The 15,908-nt window shown below is 39.6% G+C and overlaps 1 protein-coding gene across 3 annotated transcripts; it reads left to right on the top strand.

Annotated features, from left to right (window-relative positions):
• The first annotated feature begins 63 nt into the window (after positions 1-63).
• Positions 64-12,715, top strand: ZNF200 (zinc finger protein 200). 3 transcript variants are annotated; one of them, XM_068524062.1, is made up of 5 exons: positions 64-206; positions 923-1,249; positions 1,879-1,970; positions 2,291-2,414; positions 10,657-12,715. In XM_068524062.1, exons 2-5 carry the CDS (start codon positions 1,003-1,005, stop codon positions 11,409-11,411), a joined length of 1,218 nt encoding a protein of 405 aa, XP_068380163.1. In that variant the 5' UTR covers positions 64-206; positions 923-1,002; the 3' UTR covers positions 11,412-12,715. The 3 variants fall into 3 exon arrangements, with proteins under 3 accessions (XP_068380163.1, XP_068380161.1, XP_068380162.1); XM_068524060.1 differs by having other exon boundaries at positions 10,654-12,715; XM_068524061.1 differs by lacking the exon at positions 64-206 and adding an exon at positions 272-717 and having other exon boundaries at positions 10,654-12,715.
• Positions 12,716-15,908: the final 3,193 nt, after the last annotated feature.

Below are 15,908 nucleotides of genomic sequence, written 5' to 3'. Positions count from 1 at the left end.
GCGCACGGCCTCCCAGAAGGCACCGCGTCCCTGCCGTCCTCCCCAACTGACGGCGGCGCACACCAATAGTCGCCGGCTGCCTGTGAGGACATTCCGAAGGGCGAGGGGTGGGCTTGGCCTCTCGAGCCTAGTTTCCCGGTCTCTCCCCGAGTCTGGGTCTCTGGGTTGTCCCCAGTGAGCGCCCAGGGGCGGCAGAACCCCAAGAGGTGAGGGACTCCGGGAGGGCGGGAACCAGGCTGAGGCGGCCTCTGGGGAAAGGAACAGAGTCTATTGCTAGGGGATCCTGGCCGGATAGGTATCCGGGAGCGCACCCCAGGCAATGCCACCAGCTGGGCTTTGCGGTGAAGGTGCCCCTTGGCCAGTGGGAGAGGCTGCAGAGCGGGCCTGGCTTGGTGGGCCCTACTGGGATGTCCCCTGTCGCTCTTACAGGGCTTTGAGGGTGGAAAGGAGTCAGCAGGCCACATGTAGACACCTCATGCGGCCTTGCGTTTGCTCCTTGAACCATCAGCAGCCCCCGGAAGGGCATCCGAGGGACCTGCGGTCCAAGGGACGCAGTGAGGCCAGATTCAGTGGCCCAGTTGACTTGTAAACAGATGCCCTCGGTATTGGACCCCTGATTTCCTGTCTTCTGGCCCATTGCTTCTTCTACCAGCATGAGTTAAACCTTTCTTCCCAGTGGAGTTTGCACTTCATTTTCTCATGAGGATGGCTCTTGAGGTTTGAACATCTTCTGCTTTCATTCTCAGGATATTCCTTTCAGGCCTTGCTAAGAGTATCGGGTCAGGAATCTTCCTTACGGTTCTGAGTTCCCTACCGTAGCTTATCTTTCCTTTTGATTTAGATCTCATGTGGCCTCACTTTGCAAGACACATACTGGAGTGCAGGCATCTCCAGCCTGACTCATGGTTTCTCTCATCTGCAGCGTGACTGACAGGTTTCCTCCAGTAAGAGGTGACTCTTGAAGCTCTGCAGAAACAAGTGTGTGTGTGATTTCAAGGCACGATGGCTGCAAAAGTGGTTCCTATACCACCAAAGCCAAAGAGGTCCTTTATACTGAGAGTTCCTCCTAACTCCAAGCTGGGCCAAGACCTACTTCGAGATGCTACTAGTGGGCCCAAGACCATTCACCAGCTGGTTCTGGAGCACTTCCTCACCTTCTTGCCCAAGCCAAGCCTAGTCCAGCCCAGTCAGAAAGTCAAGGAGACCTTGGTTATTGTGAAGGATGTGAGCTCAAACCTTCAGAACAGAGGTAAGAAGCACATACTGTTTTACTAGAAGAGAAGGGGATAGTACTGGGGGCTGAGCTAGACTTCCCTGTTAGTAATGAATTCAAGTTAGGTTGGTGGGTGTCGGAAAAAAAGAGTTGATTCCAATAAGTCAACATGCCAGGGAGAGGGAGTATTTTTTTCTCAAGCTGGAGCTTGAATGGTTTGCTAAGTGTGTGTAAAGCCACAGAATAAACAGTGTGTATCTTTTCTGTAGTGTCAGTTTTACCCAGACATTGGGGGAGGGGGAGTATCTTTTTAGGATAAAGGAATGTGGATGAATTATTGAATTGACTTCAGCTTATGTGGAATTTTGTTAACTTTTGTGCTTGCTGTGGGCATCTTCAGACTTTACCTTTCCCCATCCTTCCCCTTAGTAGTAACGGGAATTTTAAAAGGTGCTTAGGGGAATATCCTTTTCGTAGTGAAGAGACCCCATATAGGTTCAAGACCCTGTGGTTTGTGGATTGATCTCTGATTGGGCTCATAGGAACAGAAAAAGCTTTGAGTTACCTACCAAAGGAATGAGGACAGCCTGGCTTCAAGGTGTGGATAGAGTCTCCATATTAGAGTCACTGACTTTTCTATTAACTACAGCTTCCTCTTTCCCCAGTGCAATCTCATACCTTAGTGAAGCTTCTACCCAGAGAAGGAATCCAGCAGAAACAGGAGGCAGTGTCTCTGTGTTTGAAAGCTGAGTCTGAGGTGGGTTCAGTTTTCCTGTTCACTGTTTGAGTGCATCACCTTCTCTACTCTTGCAGCCCTCCTGTATATATAAACCCACTCTTGGGAGTCAGCAGGGAGATGGGGCTCTTTCTTCACTGCCTCCTTGGACAGTCATCTTTTTTTTTTTCCTCTGGCTCCTCTCTGAGCCTGGCTTTCCTATCTGCGTGGGACTTCTAGATCCCTTTTGCCATCCCTTCCCTGATCTTGGTCTTTCTTAACAGCAGGGCTGTCAAGGAACCTCTGTTACTATGTCAAGGAACCTCTGTTACTAAGAGGAAGGGGGCCTGTTGCTCTTTCAGGAGCTGGTGGTCTTTGAGGATTTGAATGTATTTCACTCCCAAGAAGAATGTGTAAGCTTGGATCCTGTTCAGCAGCCCACCTCAGAGATTCAAGACAACAGTATTGGGGAGATGATGTTACTGGGTAAGAAATCAAGTCCCTTGTGTGTTCAGATTGAAGGCTATGGGAAAAGCATGTTCTATTTCATCTTAGACTTTTTTGAGACATTGTTCACACCAGCTAAGTACATGTTCATGCACGTTTAATTTTTGATTTATTCCATGTGGCAGAGCCTTCTCCAGCTGTGAGTGGCCATTTTCCCTGTATCTTGGGGGCAGTAAGGAGGGGACTTCTCTTGGTAAGCAAGACTTGAGGTTGATATACTCACACATCAAATATTTAAACAGATAGAAAATGCAAGTATACTGTTTCTGAATCTCTGCATCCAGTGGTATTCTCCCCACAGATATATTTTACATCAGTGTATTTATTGGACATATGACTAATTCTTTTAAGTCTTTTTTTTTCCTTGATGTTCAATAATTGTGAAGCCTACTAGTGTAAGAGAAAATATATCCCACTTTTGATGGAAATAACATCTGGCACTTATTAAGCACTTGTGTGCCAATATGTGCTAGACATTTCTAACTACTTTGCATGCATTTATTATCTCATGTAATTCTTATGATAGTACTGTGGGGTATAGGAATCATTACTATTTCATAGATGATGGAACTGAAGCAGAGAAAAGTTAAGAAATTTGCTAAAGGTCACACAGCAGTAGGTAGTAGAGCAGGGATTTGGACTCAGGGAATCTAACATCAGAGCTTACAGTCTTGGCCCAGTACAGTACTGCCTCCTTGCTGCATTTCTCATAGTTTCATCAGTGAATTTCCTATATGGTTGGTGAATGAAGCCTTCTTCATTTTTACTCATTTCCCAGTAGTGGCTAACAAGTGCTACATAGAAACTCATCTGGCAGCAGCTTCTCTGTAAGCTGCTTAGAGATGCTTCAGTTTTTCCCTAGAAATATACTGCTACCCTAGAGCCAGGGTCCCTCAAAAATCATTTTGCTGAGTGCCTAATACTTTTTACCTTGCCTTCAAGACTGGTTCTGAGGCTGAAATGGAGCAAAGAGTGGGTTTTGTGAGTTGCCTAGGGTGACAGAAATGCATAATGATTACTCAACTCTGTAGTTGTCTTATCCTGTATGGTTGGGGTGGTGGTACATAATAGGCCTGGTTAATTTCCCATAGATTATTATATGTAATATTTTCTTTATTTTAGGAAACCGTATAAACAGATCAGATTTATTACACTGAGTTTTTCCTGAGTCTTAGGCAAAGCTAGCATTTATTTTGGGTGACTGACTGTTGGGCATGTTGCCAACTCCAGGAACACTTTGGCCCTGCACGTTGAGGCCCTGAGACCCAATCCTCACCCTCTCCTTTCCTCTCCCTTGTCCATACTCTGAAGCTGATGATTTAAGCTTAGAGTCATTCACCACATTTAATAAATGCTGTTTTCCCCTCAGGCAGGGTTGGGTTTTGGAGTTGATATTCAAGGTTAAAAATATATATAATGCTCCATTTCTACCCTCTAAGAGCTTCTAAGTTACAGTTGTAAAGAGCTATGATAAGTCAAGGCAGGATTTGGACCCAGGAGCAGAGTTCGGAAGAACATGGATTTGATTTTAGATGAGATTCAGTCCATGGCAGGAAATAAAATGAGGTTATCCTCTGGGCACTTGGACATTGGGGATTGGAGGTCAGATGTAAGGATGTAGAGATTTGGGAGTCATCAGCATATAGCTGATAGTTGAAATAGTAACATTTGGTCGGTTTGCAAAGGGAAAAGTGTAAGGGAATGAACCTCGTGGGGACAGGAATCAAAAGGAAGGCCCTTGACAGAGGAAGACAGAATTTGTGTTTCAGTCCAAGTAAACCACATGAAAACAACCAGAAAGGTTAAGCACTTAAATTCTCAGTGAGATAGTTCTTATGGTTGTATCTGCCCTCTACTGTGGTAAGAGAATATACCTTTCCAAGATTGATACAAATTGACTACATACTATGCAACAAAAACACAATAGAGTCCAAAGAGTAGAAATTATACATTAGGATCTATCACAATACAACTAGAAATTAATAATGAAATCAGAGAAAACAATTTCTTTCTACCAGTAAAGTTTAAAACTATTAAGTAACTTTGGGTCAAAGGAGTAATACAAATTAAAATCACATAATTTTTCTGCAAAACACTATGTATCAGAATCTATGGTATAATCTAAAGTGGTACTCATAAGAATATGCAGGGATGTAAAAACATGTATACTGGTTTACAGAAATTAATTAAGCCTCTGACTCAAAGTTAGGAAAACAAGATAAGGGAAAACAGGAACAAAATATTAATAAATACAAACTTAGAAATCAATAAGTTAAAAATAGAAAAAATAGAGGAACTAATAAGTAGAAAGATTTACACACAAATAGATAAACCAATTTCCATAGAGGAAACTGAAATTGTCAAAAAACTAGTCCCACACACAAGAAAAAGGACCAGCCTTAGTTTCACAGAAAATTCTTGTAAATCTTTAAAAATTTGACAGTTCAAATTCTATGAGAACTCAGAGTATAGAAAAAGAAGGAAAACTTCCAGGTTCTTTTTATGACATTAGTGTAACAAAGATATCACAACCTGATGAAAATTGCAATGACCAAATAAGATTTATTCCAGGAATACAAAAATGATTTAGTCATAGAAAGTCTATTTGTTATAAGTCTGTCCATCTGAAAATAAAAAGGAGAAATAGCCTATGATCATTTTCATAGTTATTGAAAAGATATTTGACAAAATACAAACCTCTTCTTCATAAGAACACTTAACAAACTAGTGACTAATGGATACTTCCTTAATGGGCTACATATCCTTTCAGCCAGCATCATCTTTAATGGGAAACACTGGGGGCATTCCCACTAGAATTAGGAATACAACAGTGAAGCCCACTACCACTACTACTATTTAATATTTTGTTTCAGGTATTAGCCAGTGCAGTTAAATGAGAAGGAAATTAGCCGTATTATAAGAACTTAAGAGAAAGATAAAACTACACCTATTTACATATAATTGTGTAGCTGGAAAACCCTAGAGAATGTCTGAAAACTTATTCCAAATAATAAGCATTTAGTAAGGCAATGAGATGTAAAATTATTATACCGAAATCATTCATGCAAACACAATCATTTAGAAGATATACAATAGGAACAAAAAAGATTAAACACCTAGGAATAAACTTAAGAAGTGTGCAAAAATTGTGAGGAAAACTTTAAAACACTTCTAAAGGACACAGAAGTAGATTTGAATGAATGGAAAGAAGTATCATGTTCTTGGTGGGGAAGATTTTAACATAAAAAAAGGTCAGTTCTCCCCAAATTGATTTATGAATTCAATGTAATCCCTTTAACAAAACCAATAGGATTTTTTTCCCCTGGAACTAGGCAGTCCGATCTCAAATTCAAATGGAAAAATAACTACAAGTAACGGGGAAAATTGAAAAGAAGAGCAGTGGCGCAGGAGGGTTCTAGCCCTATCAGGTATTAAAGCAGCCTCTAAAGCCTGTCATGAAAACAGTATATAGTATTGGCATGTGACTAGATAGACCAATGGGATGGAATAAGAAGTCCAGGGACCTCCCCGGTGGCGCAGTGGTTAAGAATCCACCTGCCAGTGCAGGGAACATTGGTTTGATCCCTGGTCGGGGAAGATCCCACATGCTGCAGAGCAACTAAGCCCATGCGCCACAACTAGTGAAGCCCGTGTGCCACAACTACTGAAGCCTGTGTGCCTAGAGCCCGTGCTCCACAACAAGAGAAGCCACCGCAATGAGAAGCCCGCAGACTGCAACGAAGAGTAGCCCCTGCTCTCTGCAACTAGAGAAAGCCCTGCGCGCAGCAACGAAGACCCAACGTAGCCAAAAATAAACTAATTAATAACAAAATTAATTAAGTAAAAAAAAAGTCCAGAAATAGCTTCAAATACACATGAGGATTTAGTTTGTGATAAAGTTGGAATCTCCAATCAGCAAGGTAAAGAGGGACTTTTTGATAAAAGGTGTTGTGACAACTTAGTAGCCATTTGGTGAATCATACCTTACTTTGCACACCAAGAAAAACTCCCAGTGGATCAAAGGGTGAAATCCTTTATAACCGTGGGCTAGGAAGACTTTTCTAATTAAGACTCAAAAATCCAGAAGTCTTGAAAGAAAATATCAATAACATAAATACATAAAAATTTTAAAACTTCTGTATGACAAAATAAAAAACAAATATCTGAGCAAATAAAATGCAGTAAATTGGAGATAAATATTTGCAACTTATATCAGACAAAAGCCTAATCTTCCTAATTGATTACGAATTTCTAGAAATTGGGAAGAGAAAGATCAACAGATTTTCTTAGAAATACAAATTACTCTAAAATACATGAAAGAGGGCTTCCCTGGTGGCGCAGTGGTTAAGAAACCGCCTGCCAGTGCAGGGAGCACGGGTTCGAGCCCTGGTCCAGGAAGATCCCACATGCTGCGGAGCAACTAAGCCCATGCGCCACAACTACTGAGCCTGTGCTCTAGAGCCTGTGAGCCACAACTACTGAAGCCCATGTGCCTAGAGCTCATGCTCCGCAACAAGAGAAGCCACTGCAACGAGAAACCTGCACACGGCAACAAAGAGTAGCCCCTGCTCATCGCAACTAGAGAAAGCCCACACACAGCAATGAAGACCCAACGCAGCCAAAAATAAATAAATCAATAAATCAATAAAAGAAATTTTAAAAATAAAATACATGAAAGATGTCCAGCCCTACTCATAATTAGAAATGCAGATAAAACCTTTACTGAGTTACCTTTTTTTAAAAAAAAAAATCTCAGATTTATAGAAATCAGAAATTTAACACATTGGTGGTGAGGTTGTTGGGAGATGGGTATATTGCTGGTGGGCATGCAGAATGGTACAGTTCCTGTTTATGAGAATCTGTAATTACCCATATTACAGACGCATTTACCTTTTGATCTAGCAGACCCACTTCAGGGAATCTGAATTACAGATAATAGCAATAGCACACATTCAAAATAATGTACAAACAAGGTTTATTCATTGTGGTATTGTTTGTAAAAACACAAAGTTGAAAACAAGTGTTTCTGCAGGGGGCTGGTTGAATATGGTATGTTTCCACACATGATACCATGATAATCTCTGTGCACTGGAATATAGCGACTGAAGTAAGGCAAGCAGCAGAAATATACATAGTGTACTACCTTTTATGTAAGAAAGGGGGAGAAAAAGAAAACGTATTGCCTAAAGAAACAATGGGAAAACAAAAAGAAATTAATAAAAACTGCTACCTGTCTGGGGAATGAATAGAATGGATGGAGAGAGGGATGAGAGTAAGGCTCTCTGTGTATACTTTTTCCTGTTTTGATTTTTTGAGCCATATAAATATGTTAGCTACTAAAATTATTTTATTTTTAAAGTTAGTACAGTAAAGGAAGGTAAAATACAGTTTCCCATGAACAACACAGGGATGAGGGGTGCTGACCCTCCCAGCAGTCAAAAATCAATGCATAATTGATAGTCAGCCCCCCATACCCGCTGTTCCTCTATATCCATGGTTCTGCATCTGCAGATTCAACCAACCTTGGATTGCATAGTACTGTAGTACTTATTGTTGAAAACATTCTGCGTATAAGTGGACTTTCGCAGTTCAAACCTGTGTTGTTGAAGAGTCAACTGTATTTTCATTGACCCTTTCAGAAAAACAAGAAAAATCATATGAGTTTCAACTAATTGTTCTGAAAACAGATATTTAGCTCTTTAATATAACCTAATGTTCATAATCATTCATAAAATGCTGATGGTAATTCCTGAAAACTGAGAATAAAGAAACCTGCTATCACTATTAATATCATTAACTAATTTTCTAAAGCAAGAAGATAAGAAAAAGGGGTTGAGAAGAATGAATATTGGAAAGAGAGGGAACCAAAATATGATTTGTACTTAGAAAATCTAAAAGGATCAACTAAAACATTATTATATTTAATAGTTTTAAAGTAGGTTGATAGGAATAAATATTTAACAATCAATAAATAGCATTCTTTTTTTTTTTAATTTATTTTTGGCTGCTTTGGGTCTTCATTGCTGTGCGTGGGCTTTCTCTAGTTGTGGCGAGAGGGGGCTACTCTTCCTTATGGTGCATGGGCTTCTCATTGCAGTGGCTTCTCTTGTTGTGGAGCACAGGCTGTAGGCTTGTGGCACGTGGGCTCAGTAGTTGTGGCTTGCAGGCTCTAGAGTGCAGCCTCAGTAGTTGTGGCGCACGGGCTTAGTTGCTCCGTGGCATGTGGGATCTTCCCGGACCAGGGCTTGAACCCGTGTCCCCTGCACTGGCAGGTGGATTCTTAACCACTGCGCCACCAGGGAAGCCCAATAAATAGCATTCTTAAATAAACGCAAAATAATGAGAGCTCTCATTCAGAATGTAAGATAGGAGTAAACTAGAGAAATGTTTTATTGGTAAATAGAAAAGATTCTTAAATATTGGAGAGAAACAGGTCTAAACTGAAAAACTAAAATCATGTAAAATAAAGATAGCAGTGCCCTCCAGATTTATTTATACTGTAAATACACTCAGTCAAATTTGTGAAAAGGTAGAAGTGGATGTTCTGACTGGTTTTACCAATATTAGACATGTTACAAACAACAAACAGTGTGATACTAAACTCCAAATGTATTAGGGTTAACTGTAAAAATAAGTCATAAAAGAATGGCTAAGAGACTTCCCTGGGTGCACAGTGGTTAAGAATCCACCTGGCAATGCAGGGGACACAGGTTCAATCCCTGGTCCAGGAAGATCCCACATGCCGCAGAGCAACTAAGCCTGTGCGCCTAGAGCCCCTGCTCCACAACAAAGAGAAGCCCACCACGAGAAGCCTGTGCACCGCAACGAAGGGTAGCCCCCGCTCGCCACAAAAAGAGAAAGCCTGCGCACAGCAACGAAGACCCAATGCAACCAAATAAATAAATAAAAATACCTTTTTTAAAAAAAGAAAGAATGGCCAGGAAACAATAGAAATTTATCAGATTTTAAGACTAATTTTTTTTTCTGGTTTTAAGTTGTGGAGTTATTATAGAGGGAGACTTCCATTAATATATCAGTAGTGATTGATAAAGAGATTAAGATTTGTAATATATAAAATTTATTTAAATTTATAAAAGTCTCAGCCCAATAGATAAATTACTAGTTTGCAGTAATCAAAGTGCAAAGTAAAGCTACAATGAGAAACCATTGTATACCTATTAAATATTTGAAAATTATATCTACTGCCAGCAAGATTAGGTAAAATTGATAACCACATGTTGATGATTGTATTGAAATTTGTACAGCTTGTTTGGAAAGCAGTATAACAGTTCATACCAAGAGCTGTGATAAAAATTGGCATGTGCTTTGACCCAGCATTTTCATTATCCTAAGGGAATCGCTAAAAGAAATAATTTAAAAGAAAAAATTCTATTGGTGTGAAACTGCTAAATCCAGCAGAGATGCATATTCTAGCTTCAGGTTCAGTCACATTATCTAAGTGGTTGATTTAATCCTTTACTTTAATCTCAGTAAGTTGCCTGGAGTCAGACAAGTCCCTTGTCACGTCACCTGTTCAGAGCATAACTTTTTTTGTTTTTCACTTTGTTGCCTAGTCTTTATAACTTGTTATTTTACACAGACTTTTTTTGGGAAATACAAATGCAGAAAAATCTACAAATCCTAAGTGTACAGCTCAGATTTTCACAAAATGTACACATTTGTCTAACCACACCCAAAACTGACTATTCCTAACAGCCCAGAAATCCAGAAAATAATATTACCTAATACTATAATATTTTAATATTTAATGTAGTGAAAACCTGGAAGTAACTCATCTTACCATTCACTTACTAGCCTCCTAAAGATTACAAGTAGTACCCTTCAGTATTTATGTCCTTTATCCCCTGGTCCTTATTAGCTCAGTGCTCTACACAATATAAGGTCAGTATGAACTTGTTGAGTGAGTAGTTGGTGCTTATTCAGAAAACAAACAAATGAAATCTTTTAATGTAGTCCCACTCATTCCAATTTTTAAAGAAAAGTAAAAAGAGGACTGTGTGCTTGCATTATGGGGTATGGAAAGATTTATCAGTCATGTATCCCACCCTCATTAAGGGTGGAAAAGTGTTGATGGCAATTATCGGCCAGTCCTCAGACTTCTGACTTTCAAGGTTATTGTTTCATGAGAAATCTGACGTGTTTTTTCCTGCCTGGTATCATAGCCCTCAAAAGTTATTAAATTCTCTCTCTGTTTCAGCAGTCAGTGACAGTAATCCTGAGGGTGAAGATCTTCAGAAAGAACCTGTAGAGAATGAAGATCAGAGAGAAAAGTCTTCAGATTGTGATGAAATTGATTGCTCCGTGGTCTCTGAGCAACCTCCAGATTGCCAGAAAGAGGAAAGACTAAATACATCCATTCCAAAGGAAAGGAAAATGAGAAATCTTTTAGTTACCATCAAAAATGATACTCCACTAGAGGAACTCTCAAAATATGTGGATATCAGTGTTATCGCACTTACCAGAAATCGGAGAACAAGAAGATGGTATACTTGTCCACTGTGTGGGAAACAGTTTAATGAAAGTTCTTACCTTATTTCCCACCAGAGGACTCACACTGGAGAAAAGCCCTATGACTGTAGTCACTGTGGGAAAAGCTTCAATCATAAAACAAACCTTAATAAACATGAGCGAATCCATACAGGAGAGAAACCTTATTCATGTTCTCAATGTGGGAAAAACTTTCGTCAGAATTCACATCGGAGTCGCCATGAAGGAATCCATATAAGGGAGAAGATATTTAAGTGTCCAGAATGTGGGAAAACCTTCCCAGGAAACAAAGAATTTGTGATTCATCTGCAGAGTCACGAGGCTAAGAGGCCATATGGTTGTACAAAGTGTGGGAGGAGGTTTGGTCGGCTGTCAAACTGTACCCGGCATGAAAAAACCCATTCAGCATGTAAGACCCGAAAACAGAAGTGGGATCGGGAAAGGTCTGATGGTCCTGCCTCAACCTGAAATACTCCTTAAGGAATTCTGAATTCCCAGGCTATCTGAAAAGATAGAGATAAGAAAACCTCATTATAGCCAAAATTGGATAAATACCCATGTTTGCTGAAACCTCAAGTTTTTAGAAAATTCACAGGGGGAAGAAAAAAAACAAAAACATCCTCAAGGGCTGTACCTCAGTTAGCAACCAGGCGTTTTGGACTAGAGTGAGCTTTTGTGAACTTGTATAACAATGTACAGGTCACAGATCCCTTTCCTGAAAAATGCTTTGAAATATGAGTCTGGGGGCTGCTTACCTTCAAGGTGAAGAGTGGTGAGTGTCCTGAAAGTATATCCAGCTTTTCCCCCACATAGGAATTCACACTTGAGAAATAATGTAAAGGTCCTTATCTGGAACCCTGTTCCCCTAAAAGAACCAAACTACTGATTTGTTAAGTCAACAGCTTCTATTAGCAACTCATATAACCCTCTAAGGATACCCTTAAAGCCTGAGAGTTGAAAAGGATTGTTTACTTTGGAATTTAGGAAAATACAGCAAGTGAATGTCAAGGACGTATTCTGTCATTTGTATGTGATCTAAACTAACGATGAATTTCAATAACATTTGCAGTTTGTGGTGAAAAGTGACTGTTTTACAGAAATCCTTTCACAGCGTAATTTAAAAGTGTCTACTGTTCTCACTGTATTTTGTTCTGCAATTAATTGCTCACACAGCTCTCTCATGCCTTTCCCTTGCCAAAAGAAGTTTGGGTCGCTCAGGCCTGGCCACCCAGCCCTGCTCCTGGAAAAGCTCTTTAGAATCTTGCCCCTCTGTTGAGTCGAGAAGAAAACCTGCTAGGAAGGAAACCCCAAGAGGAGGAGGAGGACGTTGGCTTGGATCCATGGCTGGTCAATAAACTTGCCATATGCGTATTTCCCATCAGACCTTTGGCAATGGGTGGTCACTACCTCACAAGCGAAGTGTTTTTTACTTTTAGAAATTATGTCTCCAATAGCTCACATTACCCCTCAGGAGACAGGGTTCCAGTGTCCTCACTGTAGTGGATATTTGTTCTCTTTGGCCTCCTGATACCCAGACTTTCCTGACTTGTCTGCCAGAGGCAAGGCCAGTGGTGCCTTCACGGGACCGATCCTGTGGTGCGTCATTTTAAGGATTCTTGATCAGTCTTGCTCTTCTTAGATTTCCTAAGGTTTTACATTGGTATTTTGATTGGAATAGGTTAAATCCTATATATCAGTACTATTGGGGGAAAATTACCTTTACAAATTTTGTTTCCTATCCAGAAGCATACCTTTCCATTGATTAGAGTATTCCTAAGTTTTTCTAATTTTCTTCATGTAAGTTCTACACAATTTTGTTACTGTAAATAGTTTTTTTCATTATATTTTTCTAGTTGGTTATTGCTTTTACATAGGAAAGTTATTTTTAATTATATATTTGCAAAACTAGCCACTTCTCTGAATGCAATGTTCAGTAATTTTGTAATTTCTCAGTTCTGTTAAAATTTGTGGTTAAAAATTATACCATCTACAAATAGTAGTTTTGTTTCTTCCTTTATGCCTATTGCTCTTTTTTTGTTGTTAAAATGTGTGGTTCTAAGCTTTGTTGTGGTACAAAGCATGCTAAAAGGACATTTTATGATACAATTCAGTCCTGAGTCCTAATTAAAGATAGAAAAAGAAACCCCAACATTTAAAACCACACTAAAACAGGCTTTATCAATGTTGTCTTTCAAGCCTACTGTATCCTTTAAAATAAGGGACAAAACTGGCTGCCAGCATTATTCTCTTACTCCTTTGCAAGTCTGGCCAGGGTCCACCCAGTTATTGTGCAGAGGGACCCACCTGTGCACCCAGAAAACTTAAAAGGCTAAATGGCTGCCGGGCAGTGACAGGAGAGGATGAGGTCCCATGGGCAAGATGGTCCTGTTCCCTGCCCAACAGTCGGGCCACAAGGTCCCCAAGATGTTTGGGTTGTTGATGCTCCCGTGACCCAAACCCCCTCCCTACACCCAGCAAGTGCCTTCTGTGCCCCACCAGTAAAGTGTGCAAGGTCAAGGTCCCTGGGAGGGCACCCCGAGAAGCTGTTAGACAACAAGTAAGTGCCTGATAAGGAGCCTGACAACAGCTAATGAGAAAAAGTAAACACAACAACGAATGGTTTTCCAGTAGAGCAGCAAAGTCCAGTTAGAAAATACGAAGGACCAAAGATCCTATTCCTACAGCAGCTATAAATCTAAAGCACACATCATCTAAAGCCTTGGCACCAGGCCTTGGGTTGTAACGGGGAGCAACAAACCCATGGAGTTTCCCAGGGTGTGGGGTGCCGGTGGGGGCAGAAATTCAGTAAATCTCAAAAAGAGGTATGCAGCTACACACAAGTGCTACGAAGGAAAGGCTGCTAGGAGTGATACTGGTGGGTTTTCTAGGGAGGACTTCTGGGGAAGTGACATTTAAACTGAGACCAGAAGGATGAGATGGGGGAGGAAGGGAGCAGCGAGGGGATGTTCCAGTAATAAGACATGAACATATAATCTTCAGATAAACATGAGTGGCTAAAAGAAATATATGAAAAAACGTTTGGCCTTAATAGTAATCTAAGAATTATATATTGAAAGAACAGGATACCATTTTAGGTGCGTTAAATGAGCAGGTTGTGTGTGTGTGTGTGTGTGTGTGTAAATGTTTGGCTTGGCAGAAGAGGGATGACAGCAGCATCCATTTACTGTGACAAGAATGTTAAAAGAAAACTATTACTCCTTGACCCAGCAATTCATCTTCTATGTACAAGGGGAAGTATCACAACATCATCATGCTGAAAAAATTAGAAACGACCTAAATGGTTGGATAAATAGGGTGGCATATTATAAAGCTAATAAAAATAATGCTTTTCATTAACCTTAGTCGTCAGGGTAAGTCTCATCCTCTCCACTCTCTCGAGCCCACTCCAGCTTCACCTTCAATTCCAACACTTCACTAAACATTTATAGAATATTTCACCCAACAACAGCAAAATTCACATTCTTTTCAAACTCACATGAAGCATCACCAAGATAGACCACATCTGGGCCATGGAACACACCTCAGCAAATTTAAAAGAATAGAAATCATACAAAATGTGTTCTCAGATCACAATGAGATTAAACTAAACTAGAAGTTAATAACAAAGTTGGCTGAAAAATCCCAAAATATTTGGAGATTTAACAACACACATCTAAGTAACAAACGGGTCAAAGAAGAAGTCTCAAGAAAAATTTTTAAATATTTTAAACTAAATGAAAATGGAAATACAACTTATGAAAATTTTGGGATGCAGTGAAAGCAATGCTTAGAGGGAAATTTATAGCATCGGATACATATATTAGAAAAGAATAAATACCTAAAATCAATCATCTAAGTTTCTACCTTATGATCTACAAAAGAGGAAATTAAATCCAAACAGAAGAACAGATAAAAATTAGGAAAGAAATCAAAGAAATTAAAAGTAGGAAATCAATAGAGAAAATCAACAAAATCAACAGAGAAAAGTCAACAAAATCAAAAGCTGGTTCTTTGAAAAGATCAATACAATTGATAAACCCCTAGCCAGGCTAACTAACAAAAGAAGAGAGAAGGCACAAATTACTATTATCAGAAATGAAAAAAGGGGGCCATCACTATGAATCCTGTGGGCAAGAAAATGATAATAAAGGAATATTATGAATAACTCTATGCCTATAAATTTGATAACCTAGAGGAAATGGACCAATTCCTTGAAGGACACAATCTACCAAAACTCACTCAAGAAAAAATAATCAGAATAGGCCCATATTAAAGAAACTATGAATAATTAACAACCTTCCAAAACAGCACTGGGCACAGATGGTTTCACTATGAATGCTATAAAATGTTTAAGGAAGAAATTATGCCAATTCTCTACCATCTCTTCCAGAAAATACAAGCAAAAGGAACACTTCCTAACTCATTCTGTGAGTCCAGCATTACCCAAATACCAAAACCAGACAAAGCCATTACAAGAAAGGAAAACTACAGCTAATATCTCTCATGGATATTCACACCAAAATTCTCAACAAAATATTATCAACTTGAATCCAACAGTGTATAAAAAGAATTATCTATGATGATCAAATGAAATTTATTCCAGGTATGCAAGTCTGGTTCAACATTTCAAAAGCAATGAATGTTAAAAAAAAAAAAGAAGAAAAATCATATAATCAGATCAGCTGTAGAAAAAGCATTTGACAAAATCCAACACCTATTTGTGATAAAAACCCTCAGCAAAGTAAAAATAGAGGGAAACTTCCTCAACTTGATAAAGAACATGTATAAAAACTTACAGCCAACATCATAATTAATGGTCAGAAACTAGACGCCTTCCCACTAAGATCAGGAATAAGAAACAAAGATCAGGAACAAGGATATCCCCTCTCACCACTCCCATTCAACACATACTGGAAGTTCTGGCTAATGCAATAGGACAAGGAAATAAGGACTTCCCTGGAGGTC

The sequence above is a fragment of the Eschrichtius robustus genome, chromosome 16 (genome assembly GCF_028021215.1).
Source record: "Eschrichtius robustus isolate mEscRob2 chromosome 16, mEscRob2.pri, whole genome shotgun sequence".
Lineage (NCBI taxonomy): Eukaryota > Metazoa > Chordata > Mammalia > Artiodactyla > Eschrichtiidae > Eschrichtius > Eschrichtius robustus.
Note: the sequence above shows the minus strand (reverse complement) of the source record. Positions and strands in the feature narration are given on the sequence as shown.

What these genes read in the sequence shown, in the direction of transcription:
- ZNF200 (XM_068524060.1), top strand. Translation starts at nt 1,003, where the DNA reads ATGGCTGCAAAAGTGGTTCCTATACCACCAAAGCCAAAGAGGTCCTTT. An exon ending in CTCAAACCTTCAGAACAGAG is followed by an intron (nt 1,250 to 1,878) that starts GTAAGAAGCACA and finishes CTCTTTCCCCAG; the next exon opens with TGCAATCTCATACCTTAGTG. An exon ending in GTTTGAAAGCTGAGTCTGAG is followed by an intron (nt 1,971 to 2,290) that starts GTGGGTTCAGTT and finishes TTGCTCTTTCAG; the next exon opens with GAGCTGGTGGTCTTTGAGGA.